The sequence below is a fragment of the Mastomys coucha genome, unplaced genomic scaffold, assembly GCF_008632895.1.
Source record: "Mastomys coucha isolate ucsf_1 unplaced genomic scaffold, UCSF_Mcou_1 pScaffold6, whole genome shotgun sequence".
Lineage (NCBI taxonomy): Eukaryota > Metazoa > Chordata > Mammalia > Rodentia > Muridae > Mastomys > Mastomys coucha.
This window is the reverse complement of record NW_022196912.1, coordinates 47,389,858-47,405,595: the sequence shown is the minus strand read 5'-3', so window position 1 is coordinate 47,405,595 and position 15,738 is coordinate 47,389,858. Positions and strand designations below refer to the sequence as shown.

General features: G+C 39.7%; 1 protein-coding gene across 4 annotated transcripts in view; it reads right to left on the bottom strand.

The window, feature by feature from the left end:
- Cog5 (component of oligomeric golgi complex 5) overlaps nucleotides 1-15,738 on the bottom strand; it is a 305,629-nt gene that overhangs the window by 282,482 nt on the left and 7,409 nt on the right. For all 4 annotated transcript variants that reach the window (XM_031357459.1, XM_031357460.1, XM_031357458.1 and 1 more), the window contains exons 3-5: nucleotides 9,916-9,973; nucleotides 5,128-5,182; nucleotides 4,515-4,584 (exon numbers count right to left, since the gene is read on the bottom strand). In XM_031357459.1, coding sequence (XP_031213319.1) covers nucleotides 4,515-4,584; nucleotides 5,128-5,182; nucleotides 9,916-9,973 — 183 coding nt within the window. The remainder of the gene's footprint in view (nucleotides 1-4,514; nucleotides 4,585-5,127; nucleotides 5,183-9,915; nucleotides 9,974-15,738) is intronic.

The following is a 15,738-nucleotide window of genomic DNA, read 5'->3' as shown; positions in this document are numbered from 1 at the left end:
AAAAAAAAAAAAAATAAAAAAATAAAAAACAAGTGGCAGCTTGTGCTGGCAAGGATGTGGAACAAGGGCAACATACCTCCTTTGCTGGTAGTAGTGTAAACTTGTATAGCCACTCTGAAAACCAATATGGCACTTCCCTCGAAAACTGGGACTCGACTTACCTCAAGACCCAGCTATACTATTCTTGAGCATATACTCAAAGCACACTCCATACTACCACAGGACACTTCTCAACTATGTTCATAGAAGCTTTATTTGTAATAGCCAGAAATTGGAAACGACCTAAATGTCCTTCACTTGAAGAATGGATTAAAAAAAAAAAAACAAAAAAAAAACATGTGGTACATTTACACAGTGGACTAATTACTCAACTGTAAAAAACAATGGCATCATGAAATTTGCAGGCAAGTGGATGAAATCAGAAAAGATCATCCTGTGTGAGGTAACCTAAACCCAGAAAGAGAAACATGGTATGTACTGACTTTTAAGTAAATTATTAACCTTAAAATAAAGGATAATCATGCTACAATCCACAGAGGCAGAGAGGCTAACTAACAAGGGGAGCTCAAGGAAGGGTGTACAAGGGGTCACTGTGAAAGGGACACGGGGTTGGGGGCTGGAGGATGGGGATGGGAACAGGACGAATCAGGTGAGGGAAGGAAGGAGGGAGAGAGTACTGGGAGAGACAACTAGAATCAGGAGAGAGGGCATTTCTGGGACAAGCTAGAAACTTAGGCCAATGAAAATTCCCAGAAATCTATGAGGTTGACCCTAACTAAGACTTCTAGCAATGTGGGGGATATGGAGCCTGAACTGACCATCTCCTATAACTAGGCAAGACTTCCAATGGAAGAATTGAGACACCAATCCAGCCACAAAACATTTGCCCTACAATTTGTCCTGCCTACAAGATGTGCTGGAGTAAACGTGTCACAGAATATGTGGAAATGGCCAACTGGTCCATCTTGAGACCCATGCCATGAGAGGAAGTCCACCCTTGACACTACTTGGAAGGTCAGGACACAGAGGCTGGATAGCCCAGAGACCTAGGATAGAACCAATCATGACTGGCAAAAATAAAAGTCAATGAACTAATTCCTAATGATATTCTGCTATGCTCATAGATTGGTGTCTAGACTAATTGTCATCAGAGAGGCTTTATCCAGCAACTGTTGCAAACAGATGTAGAGACCTACGTCAAACCCTAGAAGGAGCTTGGGGAATTCTGCAGAAGATAGGAAGGAATGATTATAGAAGCCAGAGGAGTTAAGGGCACCACAAGAAAACCCACAGAATCAACAAACCTGGGTTCACAGAGACTGAACCAACCAGGAAACCTATATGAGACTGATCTATCCTTTTTTTTTCTTTTTTTAATAATTCCCGAAACAGATGGCCACCCAACGTGCTGGCTGGGCACGAATCCACTAGTAATTTAAAATTATTACCCTGAGAGTTAAAGTTTATATTTTCTTTTTTGTTGTTGTTGTTGTTTTGTTTTGTTTTGTTGGGCAAATAGCCTGGGTGACCCCAAAAGTGGGTCACATGACTCAAGTGCACCAAACTGGAACAAAGACCAGCTCTGAGGCCCCCTGCAGGGGGGAATTACAGGCTACTGAGTCAAGAGAGAAAAAAAATTTTGAGTTATTTACCTCTGAGAACAGGGGATTTAGACTATGAATTTGACATTGAGATTATTTACTTTTAAAGTGGATAAGTATTCAGATTTTGTCCAAGTCATGTGGAAAGTTTCACCCATGGTTGGAAACAAGATAAGGGGTAGTAATCACTGCCTCCAAATAGAAAGACAGTGATAATCGCCTGCCTTTAACAGTTATTAATAAAAGTCTGGGGCTCTAGACAGAGCCAAACAAATAATAAAACTTATTTACTTAGCCAGAGGAAGCTCATATTCTTTCTAACATGGCCTACATGGGAATTTTGGGTGTCTTTTTCCTACTCAGCTAGACGAAATTGTCCTAATTAAGACTCATATAATATTTTAATTTACTTCATTTGTTTTAGATTGCTTTAATTTGTACTAAGATAGGGAAAATTAGTCACTGATTCCAGAGTAGAGAGTGCAGGGCTAATTTTGTTTTTGTGTTTTTGGAAAAGGTGATTAAGGTATTTACACCTTCCAGAGATATATGGATCAGATATGATGAAGGAAGAACTCCAGAGGACTAGATTCCAGAGAATCAAACAAAAATGTATCTTGATGATACTAAAATTTTGTTTTGAGATTTATATATTACAGAGAATATAGTCTTGGTGAATTTCTTCGTCAAACATGCTGAACTGGCCTGCTTAATCTCCTGATGTCCTGGACTTCAGCCAGATCCAGTCAAGACATAGACATCAGAGACTAGTAATCCTGTCCCCCCCCCCCTTCATAATATCTCAATGCCCATGTTCAGCTTGAAGAAGTTATGAAGAGTCAAGTCGTCGACCCAGTTCCCTAGGCTTTAGGGCTGGAGAGGGTTATTAATTGGTTGTCTTTCTAAGAAATGTAGAAATGGTCATATTTAGAACAGGGAGGAAATAGCCAGAATTGATTGTATAGCCATAATCTTATTTTGATAGAAAACCTTATAATTGTTACTAAGTTAAAGTCATATGTTCCTATTTGGTACAGAATTTATTTTGATACAAAATCAAGGTTATCTTTGGTATAAATTTCTTCTACTGATGCTAAATAATTAAAAGTACAGGGTTTAGACCCAGTCCTTCTTTTGCTGTTATTATAAACAGATCTGGGATGTTTAGACCTATGAGTTTAGGGCCAAATTAGCAAATTCATGGCTCTGAGTTTATTGTTAGGGTGTTTTCAAGATTTTAACTAAAAATAGCTGAGAGTAGTTAACAGACAACAGTCCAGATTACTTTACATAGATAGTTGGTTTTCAAAACATCAGAAATCCACAGAATGTGACATTTAATATTATTTATTCACTTGTTGAGACTAGTCTGCTCCTGACAGCTTTCCCTGTCTTAGATTCAAAGAAGAAATCGAGCATCATTGGAGCTGCTCGAGTTGTGGCAAGACAGCCACTAGGCAAAAATTGCCTCTTCATCTACAGACAATACTGTCTGAAAAGGACACTTACAGGCCTAGGACAGCTTAATCTGCTGAGATAGAGTAGGCGAGTCCTTAATATTCCTGTTTCTCTTGTCTGTCAGATATTCATGAGCCAGAAGGCTGAAGACGGATGCTCCAACATTTTGAAGTAAAGGACTATCCAGATGTCCAGCAGTCTCTATCAACTGGCTAAAATTTTGGAAGCTGTGTTAGACTTCCCATATATTCTCAATTATTCAGTTGTTCTTGGATTTCTGATGGAGTTGAAAAACTACATAGTCCCCTTGCCAGCCCAGGCTTTTTACTTTTGAAAAAAAAAAAAATGATTTTCAGATGGCATCCAATCTAAGCCAAGACATAGCCAAGTGCAAAGTTTTTGTCTTTTAAGTTAAGATAGAAGATAGTGTTCAATTTTATTGATAAGGATGTTGGACTGGGTGTCAGATATACCTTATACCAGATAATTTACAATATATGTAATAGTTGTATTCAATTTATATTTTGAGAAAAAGTTGTTTTTTTTTTTTTTAATTGAACAGAAAGGGTGAAATGTTGCAGCATTTTCTCTGTCCAATCACATTAGGGCAGTGACAGGCCTGTGATTGGACAGGAATAAAGAGGTGGAGCTAGAGTTGTAGGAAGAGAAAAGTCAGAAAAGAAGAAGGGAGGATCTTCATCATGGAGTCAGATGAGGAGGATGAGTCAGACACCTCGTAGTCATAACCTGACTAAGGTTTTTACAATGTTAAATTAATTGGGTCAAAATATTATCTTTATTATTTGGTTCTGAAATTACTGTACTGGCATCTTGTAAATTGTGATCTTATTATTCTATAAACCTTATTGGATATTAAAGCCTTAAGAGTCATGCATTACCTACAGGGTACTAGGCACTAGCTAGATGAATGATTGTGGGGGGGTGTAAGGCTTTGCATGTAAGCGAGATGCTGTAAATAGCTGGGAACAAATAACAAGAGCCTGCCAGGACATGGTGATGCTGGACAGAACTAGCTTAAGAACATGGCAAAGGGAAAGGGAGTTTGCGAGGTGGATTCATTTTCTTCTTTTTTTAATAATTCCCGCAACAGTTGTATAGCTTGGTCTTCTTGTGGAATGCCCAACAATAGAAGCCTAACAATGGTTGTCTCTGACTCTCTCACCTGCCTTTGGGATCCTTTCCTCCTACTGGGTTACCCTGTCTAGCCTTAATAAGAGAGGAAGTGCCTAGTCTTATGAAACTTGGAATATCAGGGCTGACTGATATCCATAGGAAGCCCTGCCTTTTTCTGAAGACAAAGGAAGGAGAGTGGATGGAGGGCCAGGGGAAAAGAGAGATTGCAGGGAGGAACTTGGGGGAGAAGAGGGAGGGAAAATTGCAGTGGGTTGTAAAAATAAGTTTAAAAAAAAAGAAGAAGCAGATGTGAGAACCTACCTGAAGCCTTGCCAGTTGTGCAGTACGGGCTACTATTTTATTGTATGGCTCAACAATTTTTGATTTCATCCTAAGGCCAAAAAAGGAAAAAGATTGAGAATAAAATCATTTTCAAAACATGCATGAGACTGGAGAGATGGCTCAGTGTCTAAGAATGTTTGCTGTACAATCATAAAAATCTGAATTCAGACCTCAACACCTAAGTAAAAAATTGGGCATGGCTATGCTTAAACCTGTAACCTCATGCTATGCAGGGGGAGACAGGAGCATCACTAGGGCTTGCTGACCAGCATCCTCACTCCAAGTTCAATTGAGAGTCTCTCTCTTTCTCAAGGGAATAAGGTAGAAAGTGATACAAGATACCTGACATTTACCTTTGTCCTCTACTGGAGAGCCATCTCTCCAGTCTCTCATAACCATACACACATATACTCCAGGTGTCACATGCACACATATATATCATATTCAAACACAAATAAATAAGTAATCTATTAACACATATATACATATACATATGCATATAATGGCTAGACATAATTTTACTTCAGATATTTATAATGTCAAAAATATAATGGCTAGACATAATTTTATTTCAGATATTTATAATTTATACCTATCAACAGCTCCCTGTAAAGCTCCAATTCTCGTCTGCATCATCTGAAGAACACCTAGGAAAGATAACAACTCATATAGACTTTATAAATTTACGATATTCACACTTGACAAAAATTTACCTAAATATAATCTTAATGGTTTTCTATCATCATCATGATGCAAGCAATCAATATAACTTCTATGTTCAGTTACAAAAGCCAACAACTAGCCTCCGCCCTCCAGTCTCTGATACCTGGCCCAGGACAGAAGCCTGACAGGAACTAGGTGTGACTACTTCCTGCTTACAGGTTTCTACTTCACTGGTGAAGAAGCCTTAGCACTAGACAGTGCTGAGGGCTGCACAAGACTGTAAACACACTAGGCACTGCCCAATTAGACTCTTGACACTTGTTTAAATTTTAAACTGTATGGCAAATTAATGTTATACATATTTGCTACAATTATTTTTTAAAATCTTTAAGTGATATTTAAAAGTTCATATTGAATTCCTGCTTAGAATCCTTCCATAGCCGGGCGGTGGTGGCACACGCCTTTAATCCCAGTACTTGGGAGGCAGAGGCAGGCGGATTTCTGAGTTCGAGGCCAGCCTGGTCTACAGAGTGAGTTCCAGGACAGCCAGGACTATACAGAGAAACCCTGTCTCGAAAAAAACAAAAACAAAAACAGAAACAGAATACTTCCATAGTGCCCTCTTTACTCCTGCACTAAAGCTACAGTCCACAGCTTGTGTTCTCGACGCCGTGGAGTGCAGGCTGCCCACTGTCTCTCTAGTTGCTCAGCTGTGCTGATACATCTCTCAAGCCTTCAGCTTCAGTCACCTTCTTTTCACCTGAACCCTTCAAGGACTTCATTCAATCCCAGTGTTTAAATGCTACCTTTTCCATAAAAATTGACTTAACTTACACATACACAGATAAAGAGGTGTGAAAGGATCTTCTTTGTGTCTTCCTGTGTCCGGGCATGTACAACCTCCTGCCCTAAATTCTTGCCTATCAAATGGAATATGTCAGAGGCGATTTCTGCAACATCCCAAGCATAATCCTATGCAAATTGTCCCATCTTAGTAACTCGCATCCAGTCTAGCAGACCAAAATCTAAAGAATGACTGTGGTGCCTCTTCTCTCAGTGCTTTCACCCCCTTGATGAATCCTTTTAGGTCTGCTTCCATTTTACTCCCATCAACTGTTTTTCTATCCACCATGCTAACCCAAGGCACCGCAACCTCAGCTATTCTCCCAGTGGTATCATCCATACAGCCAGCAAGGAAAATTACTTACAACACCAAACTTGTCATACAATACTCTGATTTGAACTCTATAATGGTTTACTCCTTCATTCAAAATAAAATTACAGCAAATTCATCTGATTCTCTCCCTCGTTCATTTCATTCTGGCCTTATCAAGTTAATTTCTATTCCACTGATGGCTCCCTAAGCTTTCAGCAGTTCCTCTCCCTATCCACAGGACAGTTCCTTCTTATCCTTCAGACTTCAGTTCAAAATACTATCTTTTCAGAAAGGACTTCTCTGACCATTAAAAATAACAGGGACTCCTCTTCCTTTACTTAATGGGTTTTCTTTGTAGGACTTAAAAATGTCTGATTGTCTATTTGTACATTTTTTTGATTAGCCTTACTATCTGAAATAAACATTCTTTAATAAGGACAGTGGCTTTTGTCTATTCCTTATACATACCCAGTATGTATAAGTACTCAACTGTCCTTTAATTGACTACATGAACTCCTGAACAAACAAGAATGAATTCTCCTTTAAAATAGGTTGAATAACTAATTGTACCTCCAAACTACTTAAGAGTTTTTTTTCCAAGTACAGGGGGAAAGATGATGAAGTTAGGATTAACAATTATATTTTCTTAGTAAATTTTTCAGCATCTCAAAATAATATTCCCTAGGGCCTCAAGTCTCTATAGAATTAGACACATCTCCCACTGAGGCCTGACAAGGCAGCTCTCTACTACATTATGTGCCAGGGACCTCAGACCAGCTCATGTATGTTCTTTGGTTGGTAGCTTAGTCTCTGGAAGCACCCAGGGGTTCAGGTTAGTTAACACTGTTGGTCTTCCTATGGGGTTTCCATCCCCTTCAGCTCTTTCAATCCTTCCCCTAACTTCCATAGGAGTCCCTGACCTCAGTCCAATGGTTGGCTGAGAGTATCTGCATCTGTCTCAATCATTTGCTGGTAGGGCCTCGCAGAGGACAGCCATGATAGGCTCCTGACTGCAAGCACAACACAGCATCATATTAAATGGAGCTCGGGAAACTTATGGAAGAGTGGGCGTGGGGAGAGTATTAAGGAACCTGAAGGGGATAGGGACTCCATAAGAAGATCAACAGAGTAAACAAGCCTCCACCCTTGGGGGCTCTCAGAAACTGAACCAGCAAAGAAAAAGGAAGCATGGGCTTGACGTAGGTCCCCACATATATGGAATAGATGTGCAGCTTGGTCTTCATGTGGGTGCCCTAACAACTAGTGCAGGGGCTATCTATGACTTTGTTGCATGCCTGGGGATCCTGTTTACCTAACTGGGCTGTCTTTGGTCTCAGTGCTTAGTCCTGCAGTGACTCGATATGCCAGTGTGGGTTGATACCCAAGGGGACCTTCCCATTCTCACAGGAGAAAGGGAGAGGGAAAGAGAAGGAGGGACTGTGTGAGGGGTGGACCATCAGGAAGGAGGGGCTGCAATCTAGATGTAAAATCAATCAATCAATCAATAAATAAATAAATAAATAAATAAATAAAGGTTAAAAAAAAGAATTCTCAGAAAGGGGCTGAAGAGATAGCTCAGCCTTTAAAGGTTAAGAATCACAATCATAAAAACAAAAAGTATCCTGGAAAAGGCAAGCATATTATAAAAATATGCACACAGGAAAGCCATAATGAGGCTGAGTGTAGTAGTCCACTCCTTTAATCCCAGCACTCTGGAGGCAGAGGCAAGTGGATCCCTGTGAGTTGAGGTGAGGTGAGCACAATCTACACAGTGAGTTTCTGGGCAGTCAGGGCTACACTGTGAGATTGTCTCAAAAAATTAAAGAGCTAAAAAAAATTTAAATGATTAAAGACATAATGAGAAGTACTTCTATTATAATAACAACTAGTCTAATCAATGTACTATATATCATTTTACAAGTGAAAATTATATTATTTGCTTTCAAAGCTACATTAAAATATTACTGTTCTCAGAAACTCATAAAACAGTTAAGAGATTAAAATATAGGAGCTGGCGAGATGGCTCAGCAGGTAAGAGCACTGACTGCTCTTCCAAGGTCCTGAGTTTGGATCCCAGCAACCACATGGTGGCTCACAACCACCCATAATGAGATCTGATGCTGTCTTCTGGTCTGAAGACAGCTACAGTGAATTACGCCAGAGGGAGCGGGGCTGGAGGGAGTGAGGCCGGAGCAAAGTGCTGAGTTCAATTCCCAGCAGCCACACACATGACGGCTCACGGCCACCTGTACAGCTACAGTGTGCTCATACACATAAAAAATAAATAAAATAAATATTTAAAAAAAGAGATTAAAATATAATTTCCAATATTAGACCAATACTTAAGGACTCTTAACTTCTTCAAGAATATAGCTCAGACTTTCAAGTTAACAATCAAACTATCATTTCCCAAAATACTAAGTCCTTTCACAGGGTGCGTTAGACAGCACAGATTCTTAGTTGAGCTCATTTCTTTGGCACAACGAGAAATCCTGTTAGAGTATCACATCAACATCATCATTTAACTTTGTCTGGATGTATGATTAATAATAGTTATCCAAACACAAGTGTCCTGGTTGGTTTTGCCAATCTGACACAAGCTAGAGTTATCCGGGAAGAAAAACCTCAGTTGAAAATGCCTCCATCCCGACAGTATGAAGCCTGATTAATGATTAAAGAGCTCTGCCCATAGCATATAGCACCATGCCTTGGCAGGTGGTCCTGAGGTGTATAAGAAAGCAAAGTGAGTGAGCCATGGAGAACAAGTTCAATAACTGAAACATTTGAGTAACTGAACAGCACTCCTCCATGGCTCCTGCTTCAGAACCTGCCTCAAATTTCTGTCCTAACTTCCATCAGTGATAGAGTGTAAAAAGATAATTTTTAGCTGAAATAAACCCTTCTTCCCCAAATTACTTCTGGTCATGGTCTTTAGCACAGCAGTACAAACTCTGAGATAGCAAGTAATCATGAAAAGCATAATAACATAGTAACATTTCACACTGATAAAATGTAATCAGGAAAAAATGCAAAAGTTCATAAATGATTTAGTCAAGCATGAGTCACACAAATAAACTCTGATGTGTTATTTGTCTAATATACTCCCACTAATAAGAATGTCAAAGAAAGGAAAAAAAATACATAAAAATCCACACCTACTTCTACTACCTATTCTAACAAGACTCATTATTTTACTGTTTAATTAACTAAGCATATAGGAGTACTTATATATGCAAGCCTATTTTAACCATTTTTCTCATAACACAATAATACCACTTGGGTACACATTAGTGTATCTGTGCCACACGTAGGGAAACTGAGGCACAGCAAAGAAAACTTTTCCAAGCAATGATCTGAACAGTTAAGGAAGTTTTAAGTTTTCCTAGAACACAGCACCTTATCTGTTGGTTGCTTTACATCTTTCTGGTAGAGCTCAGTGTCTACAGAACAGTCTGTATGGCCAACAAAATCTAAAAGTACATTATAGCCAGTCCTCAAGCTCGAAAAGCTTGAGGGTCTCTGTCTATCCCCATCTAAGTGTAAGAGAGGATGAAAATATACCTTCCAAAGACTCAATCCCAGTTGCTTGTGCCAGTAAATCTTCATGTCTTGCAACAACCTGAAAAATTAAGAATGAAAAATCAGCATATACTCTGATTAACTATTTTGTCACCACAGGGTAGAATCCAAGATCTCCCTTGGTATATACCAAGGAACGGAACAGATACTATACACACAGACACACGCATATACACATGCAAGTTATAAGATATGCTTGAGATGGGTTACGGCAGAAACACATACAGTAAAAGTTCAATACAGAGCAAAAAGATATAGTGCTAACCCTGCCTCAGTATGTCATACCCTAGGTAATATACAAATGAGATTCATTATCATAATTCTGAAGCTAAAAGTCCAAGATTGAGTGTTAACCAACTCAGTATGCACTTATCATCAGTGGTGCCTTCTGTGTCCTGACATGGAGGAAGGATGCACAATCTCCTATGGGGCTCTGACAATTTAGCAGGATACAAATTACCTCTCCAAAGCCCCATTATCTGACTATCACATTAGGAACTGATTCAACATAGGAACATAGGAATATATGAGGTTGTAGCTTATTTGGGAAAGTGCATGTCTGCATGCATGAGGCCCTGGGTTCAATTCCCAGCAGTAAAAAGAAATTCAAGTTGCAACATATGATCTAGGGAAAATGCAAACTTGGGCGGTAGCAGACTCTCTGATTTCCTGACTACATTAAATAGAATTGTGCAAACTATGATAAAGTCATTGATTTTCTTGTGCTTTCCCTTTAAAGAACACTTTTGGAATCAAGCTTGTACTTGTTCTTGGACCTACTTCAGCATTAAATCCATATCCTAGAAACTCAACCTCTCAGCAGCTATCTAGCCCTATATAACTCCCTGTGTCACAGAAAGCCCTTTTCCCTATTGAAGATTGATATTTCAGTGGAAATTAGGGGAATGTGGACAGCTAAAACCCAAAGGGGGAGGCGGGACTATGAGTTAAAGAGCATATGTAAGAAATTTTGGTACATTAAGAAATCATACAATGGGGCTAAAGTGATGGCTCAGTTGTTGCTCTTGCAGAAGACCCAGGTTCAATTCCCAGCACCCATATAGAGGCTAACAACTGTTTGTAACTCCAGTCCCAGGGACACCAACACAGGTCTCCACAGATACACCGCACATACATGGTACACAAATATACCGGTAAGCAAAGCATGCATACACATCATGAAGAATAAAATAAAAAGAAATCATGCAAATACTAGTAATACTGTAGAAACCCTAATGTATTGTTTTGTAACAAAATCTCAATTGTTCCATTTCACCACTGAAGACTCAGAAGTCAGATGCTGGAATGAAAACCTGCTAGCTCAGAGAAAGCACTCTGCCTGGCAGAGAAGGCACCCAGCTGACCTTGCTCCTCAGCCAGTGTCCCACCAGGAATTCCTCTACTAGATTGTCTCAAATGACCTCCTTCAAACTCAGTCTCTCCCTTCTACTTCTTGTCCCTGTCTCTATCCATCCCTCTTGACTCCCTCTTACTCTCTCTGGCTTTGTTTTTTGTTGTTGTTTTGTTTTGTTTCTTCTTAATAATACTACATTCATTTCCTGATTGCTTGTTCTCCCTCTAGACCTATGGTTGACTTCATTTAATCCTGTATACAATATTCAAGCAGAAAACTCTTTTTTTTTGTTTTGTTTTGGTTTGGTTTTCGAGACAGGGTTTCTCTGTGTAGTCCTGGCTGTCCTGGAACTCACTCTGTAGATCATGCTGGCCTCGAACTCAGAAATCCCCCCGCCTCTGCCTCCCAAGTGCTGGGATTAACGGTGTGCACTACCACCGCCCGGCGCAGAAAACTCTTAAAGGTATGTGCTGGAACTGAGCTACACCATAACTACTAAAAACAGTTTTTTCCAGTCAATAACACAATCTTCGGGTTCACAGTGTGATCAAATACCCAGCACCACTAATGATTCTCCATCCTTTCATAGAGCAAGAAGCTCTCCATCTAGCCTGTGTATAAGGTTCCTCCTCAGCGAATGCAGGGAGTGAGAAGTAGCCTGGTCCTCAGTTGAGCTACAGGCTTTGAAGCCTCAGGGCCCCTGAAAGGAAGGTAGGAGCTTCGCCTGCTCCCAGGCACCAGGGCCCTGTCACTAGTTGTAAGCCCTTCAAAGATCTGTGGCCATCAGTCACACAAGGGCAATTCCCCAATCCCCTCCACAGGTAGCTGATGCATCCCTAACATCTCAGACAAAGACAATAGGAAAAGAGACCAAGTAGGCTCAAGACAGAGATCTCTATGCTAATGAGGTACCTTTAGGCCTGGGGGGTGTGGCCAATAAAATTCCCTTCACAAACATTCCTCCCAGTAAAAGGTATTTAATCTCAGGCCCACCCTGAGAAGGTGGGTATGGTTTTTCACATCCACTTCCCATCATAGCAATAAATGGTTTGGAACCACAGACTGACTCTTTTCATCAGGATCTGCCATGGGGAGCCATGGAGAGCCAAGGAGAAGCCTTAGCCTACAGAGTCCCTGTCTACCACAGAAGACCTCTCTGCACTCTCAGCCACAATCACCACCAATCCAGCCAGCAAGACAAGGACTATCACCTTGGGACCAGCTGGAACTCCCCCCTTTTCCTCCTGGCCCCAGGCTAGATTCAGCCTAGGGGCTCCCAGTGACACCTGGGTGTTGGTCCTGGCCTTGTCACAGATGGACTGACCCCAGAACCAGCTCCAGCTGGCCCGTGCCTCAGACTTTGCTTTCCCACCCCCACCCCCCCCACACACACACCCAGCAGTATCTCAGTGGATACCCACAACCCTACAAGCAAAGATCCATTCATGGGTGCCTTCACTTTGGCCTCTTGAAAATCACTGTCATTCTATAGCTTCCAATATCCTTCATTTTATATTATTTTAAATATAAAATTTCTTTCTTTTCCCATCATGACCACCTCATATAAGTGTTACCTTTTTTTCCATCTTTTATCTTCAAAGGCTTATATATTTCAATACTTGGTCCCCAGTTGGTGGAACTGTTTGGGAAGGATAGGAGGTGTGGTCTTGAGGAGGTATGTCACTGAGGGGTGGGCTTTGAGGTTTCTAAGGCCCACAAAATTTCCAGTTAGCTCTCCACCTCATGCTTGTAGAGCAGTTTCTAAGCTCTGAGCTATTTCTTCAGCACCTGTGTGCCTGTTGCCATGCTCTCTGCCTTAATGGTCATGGACTCAAACCCTCTGGAACCATGACCTTTCCCCCAAATTAAATGTTCTCTATTATAAACTGCCTTGGTCCTGGTGCCTGCTTTTAGCAATAAAAAAGCTGTCATCAGAAAACTAAATTATTTCCAGATTATTCATACAGTCATCAATGAATCTGTCTTAACAAGAATAATTTTCTTTTAATTTTCTATTCTCCTTTATTTTTTGTGACACCTTGGGAAGGCTGAAAAGCTAAAAATTACCCCTTTCATACACTCCCTTGCTGACAATCAAATGACTTTTCAATAGATATAGAAGATAAAAGAAAGGTAAAAGCTACTTTCCTATTTGTTTCATCTAGTAACATTGTTTCATCTAGTAATTGTTTCATTTCGAGCTAAGCTAGAAATTTCTAGAAGCAACTTTTAAATTGCTCACCCAGAACTGATAATTTACTGTTAAATGTCTACTTTGGCAGCATCATATCAGCACATAGATGGATTTATGCATAGAGTAAGTCCAAGTATATATGAAAACTTGGCACAGGAAGGAAAAAAATAAGACAGAGAGACAGAGAGACAGAAAGAAAGAGTGGGAAGGAGGGGAAAGGAAGAGGGACAGAGAGAAAGGGAGAGGGAATAGGATGGGGAGGGGGAGTCTAGGAATATAACTCAGCTAGTGGAGTGTTTTCTTTGAATAGTTCAATCCCTAGTACTGTCCAAACCAACATTTTATAGAGATGGGTGTGGCAGAGGTAGAGATCATAGAAATATAAGTTGACTCACCAAAGGTCAAACCAGGCTATTTTGCTGTAGCATTTACTTCCAAATCTTCATTCCTGAGACATTTTTGCTTGACTTGCTATTATTCTGTGACTGACTCTCATGTTGCTACCAGTGAACTGAAGATTTACAGACAGCAAGGAAACCATACTGATTGTTTCAGTGTTTAGTCACAAGAATCTAGAATCAGATTTTTACCAGTAACACAAGAGACAATACTTGTCCTGCAACTACAATATTTTCTTCAGTTCAACAATTTTCTGTTCATCAACAACTCCGTAAACCACTATTTGTTAGGGGCCTTTCTCTTTCAATACCTACAGTCAATTCTAGTTCCTGTGTTAAAACCTAATGGATGATCAGTCTTTTGGAACTTTAATCATGTCACTGATGATTCCATTCTTTTAATCACATTCTCTCATTTTTTTATTTGATGAGCATTATCCAAACTTTGCTTCTAAAAAAAATCGTAACAGGTTCAGCTCTCATACTAGAACTCAGAGACTATGACTTCACATATCTATAAACAGACAGATTGATAGATTGGTAGATAAAATTTGTTCTTCTAAGGAATGGTAATTTTAAATTCTCATCAATTCCTACTACAGAGGTACTGCATGAAAGAAGAAAAATACCAAGTGTAAAAGGAAGACAAAATCTTGAGAGTCTCTTGAAAAACCTATGAAAAACCTATCCCCTGAAACTCTATGCAGAATTTAAGATGATTTCCCCTGCTCCTGCAAAACACTTTGTACCATTCTATGTAAAACACATTTCATTTGACAGTTATTCCTATCTGTATCTGTCACTAATCCCAGAGTCCTTGGAGACCCAAGGAATGTGTTCTCATTTCTCTACCCAATAGCCTAATGCAAATAGCCTGACACTAAGTGTCTTCTAAATATCTATGTTCTGAACAAGTAATAAGAATTTTAAAGTTGAAGTGATCTTAAACGTCACCACAATTCTACTAAGCTAATCTTTTCACTAAGAAAGAAACTAAGACACAAAAAGTTAAATCAGTAGGTCTCATGATATGACAGATCTGGACTTTTCAGTATAGAGTTCATCTAAGTGTTTCTTCAATAACTACTCAGACAAAAAGCAATATAGGAGTATATTGGGACCTGGAATAAAGCTCAGTTGCTGGGTGCTTGTCTGGCATGTGCAAGGCCATGTTCAATCCCCAGTGTTTCAAAACAAACAAACCAATAAAGAAGTAGGTCACAGAACAATCCTACAAAAGTCATCCATTATAAAAGGAGAGACCTTTAAGTTTACCTACTACAATCTCTTCTTAGACACTTAAAGGACAATTTTTTTAAAAAGATTTATTGTTATATTTAAGTACACTGTAGCTGTCTTCAAACACACCAGAAGAGGGTGTCAGATCTCATTACAGATGGTTGTGAGCCACCATGTGGTTGCTGGGATTTGAACTCAGGACCTTCAGAAGAGCAGTCAGTGCTCTTAACCACTGAGCCATCTCTCTAGCCCCAACAGTTTTTTTTAAGAATCAAAGACAGGAAGTGATAAGAAAGTCAATTATAACAGCACATTTAAAGTTGGGCCCATCTCCTAATGCTTATATGTGCTCTACCTATCACAATATTTACCCTCTTTCTATAATTTCAACAAATGTTACACTTTGTATTTAACAAAGTGGAAACACTGCCTGTGCAACATCCCAATTTTTTTTATTCAAATTTTTCTACTACCAAAATTCCATTTTCCGTTATCATTATCAAAGGCAACCTATTTTTTCTTCCCTAAAACATTCATTGTAAAAACATTCAGGGGGCTGGTGAGATGGCTCAGCCGGTAAGAGCACTGACTGCTCTTCTGAAGGTTGTGAGTTCAAATCC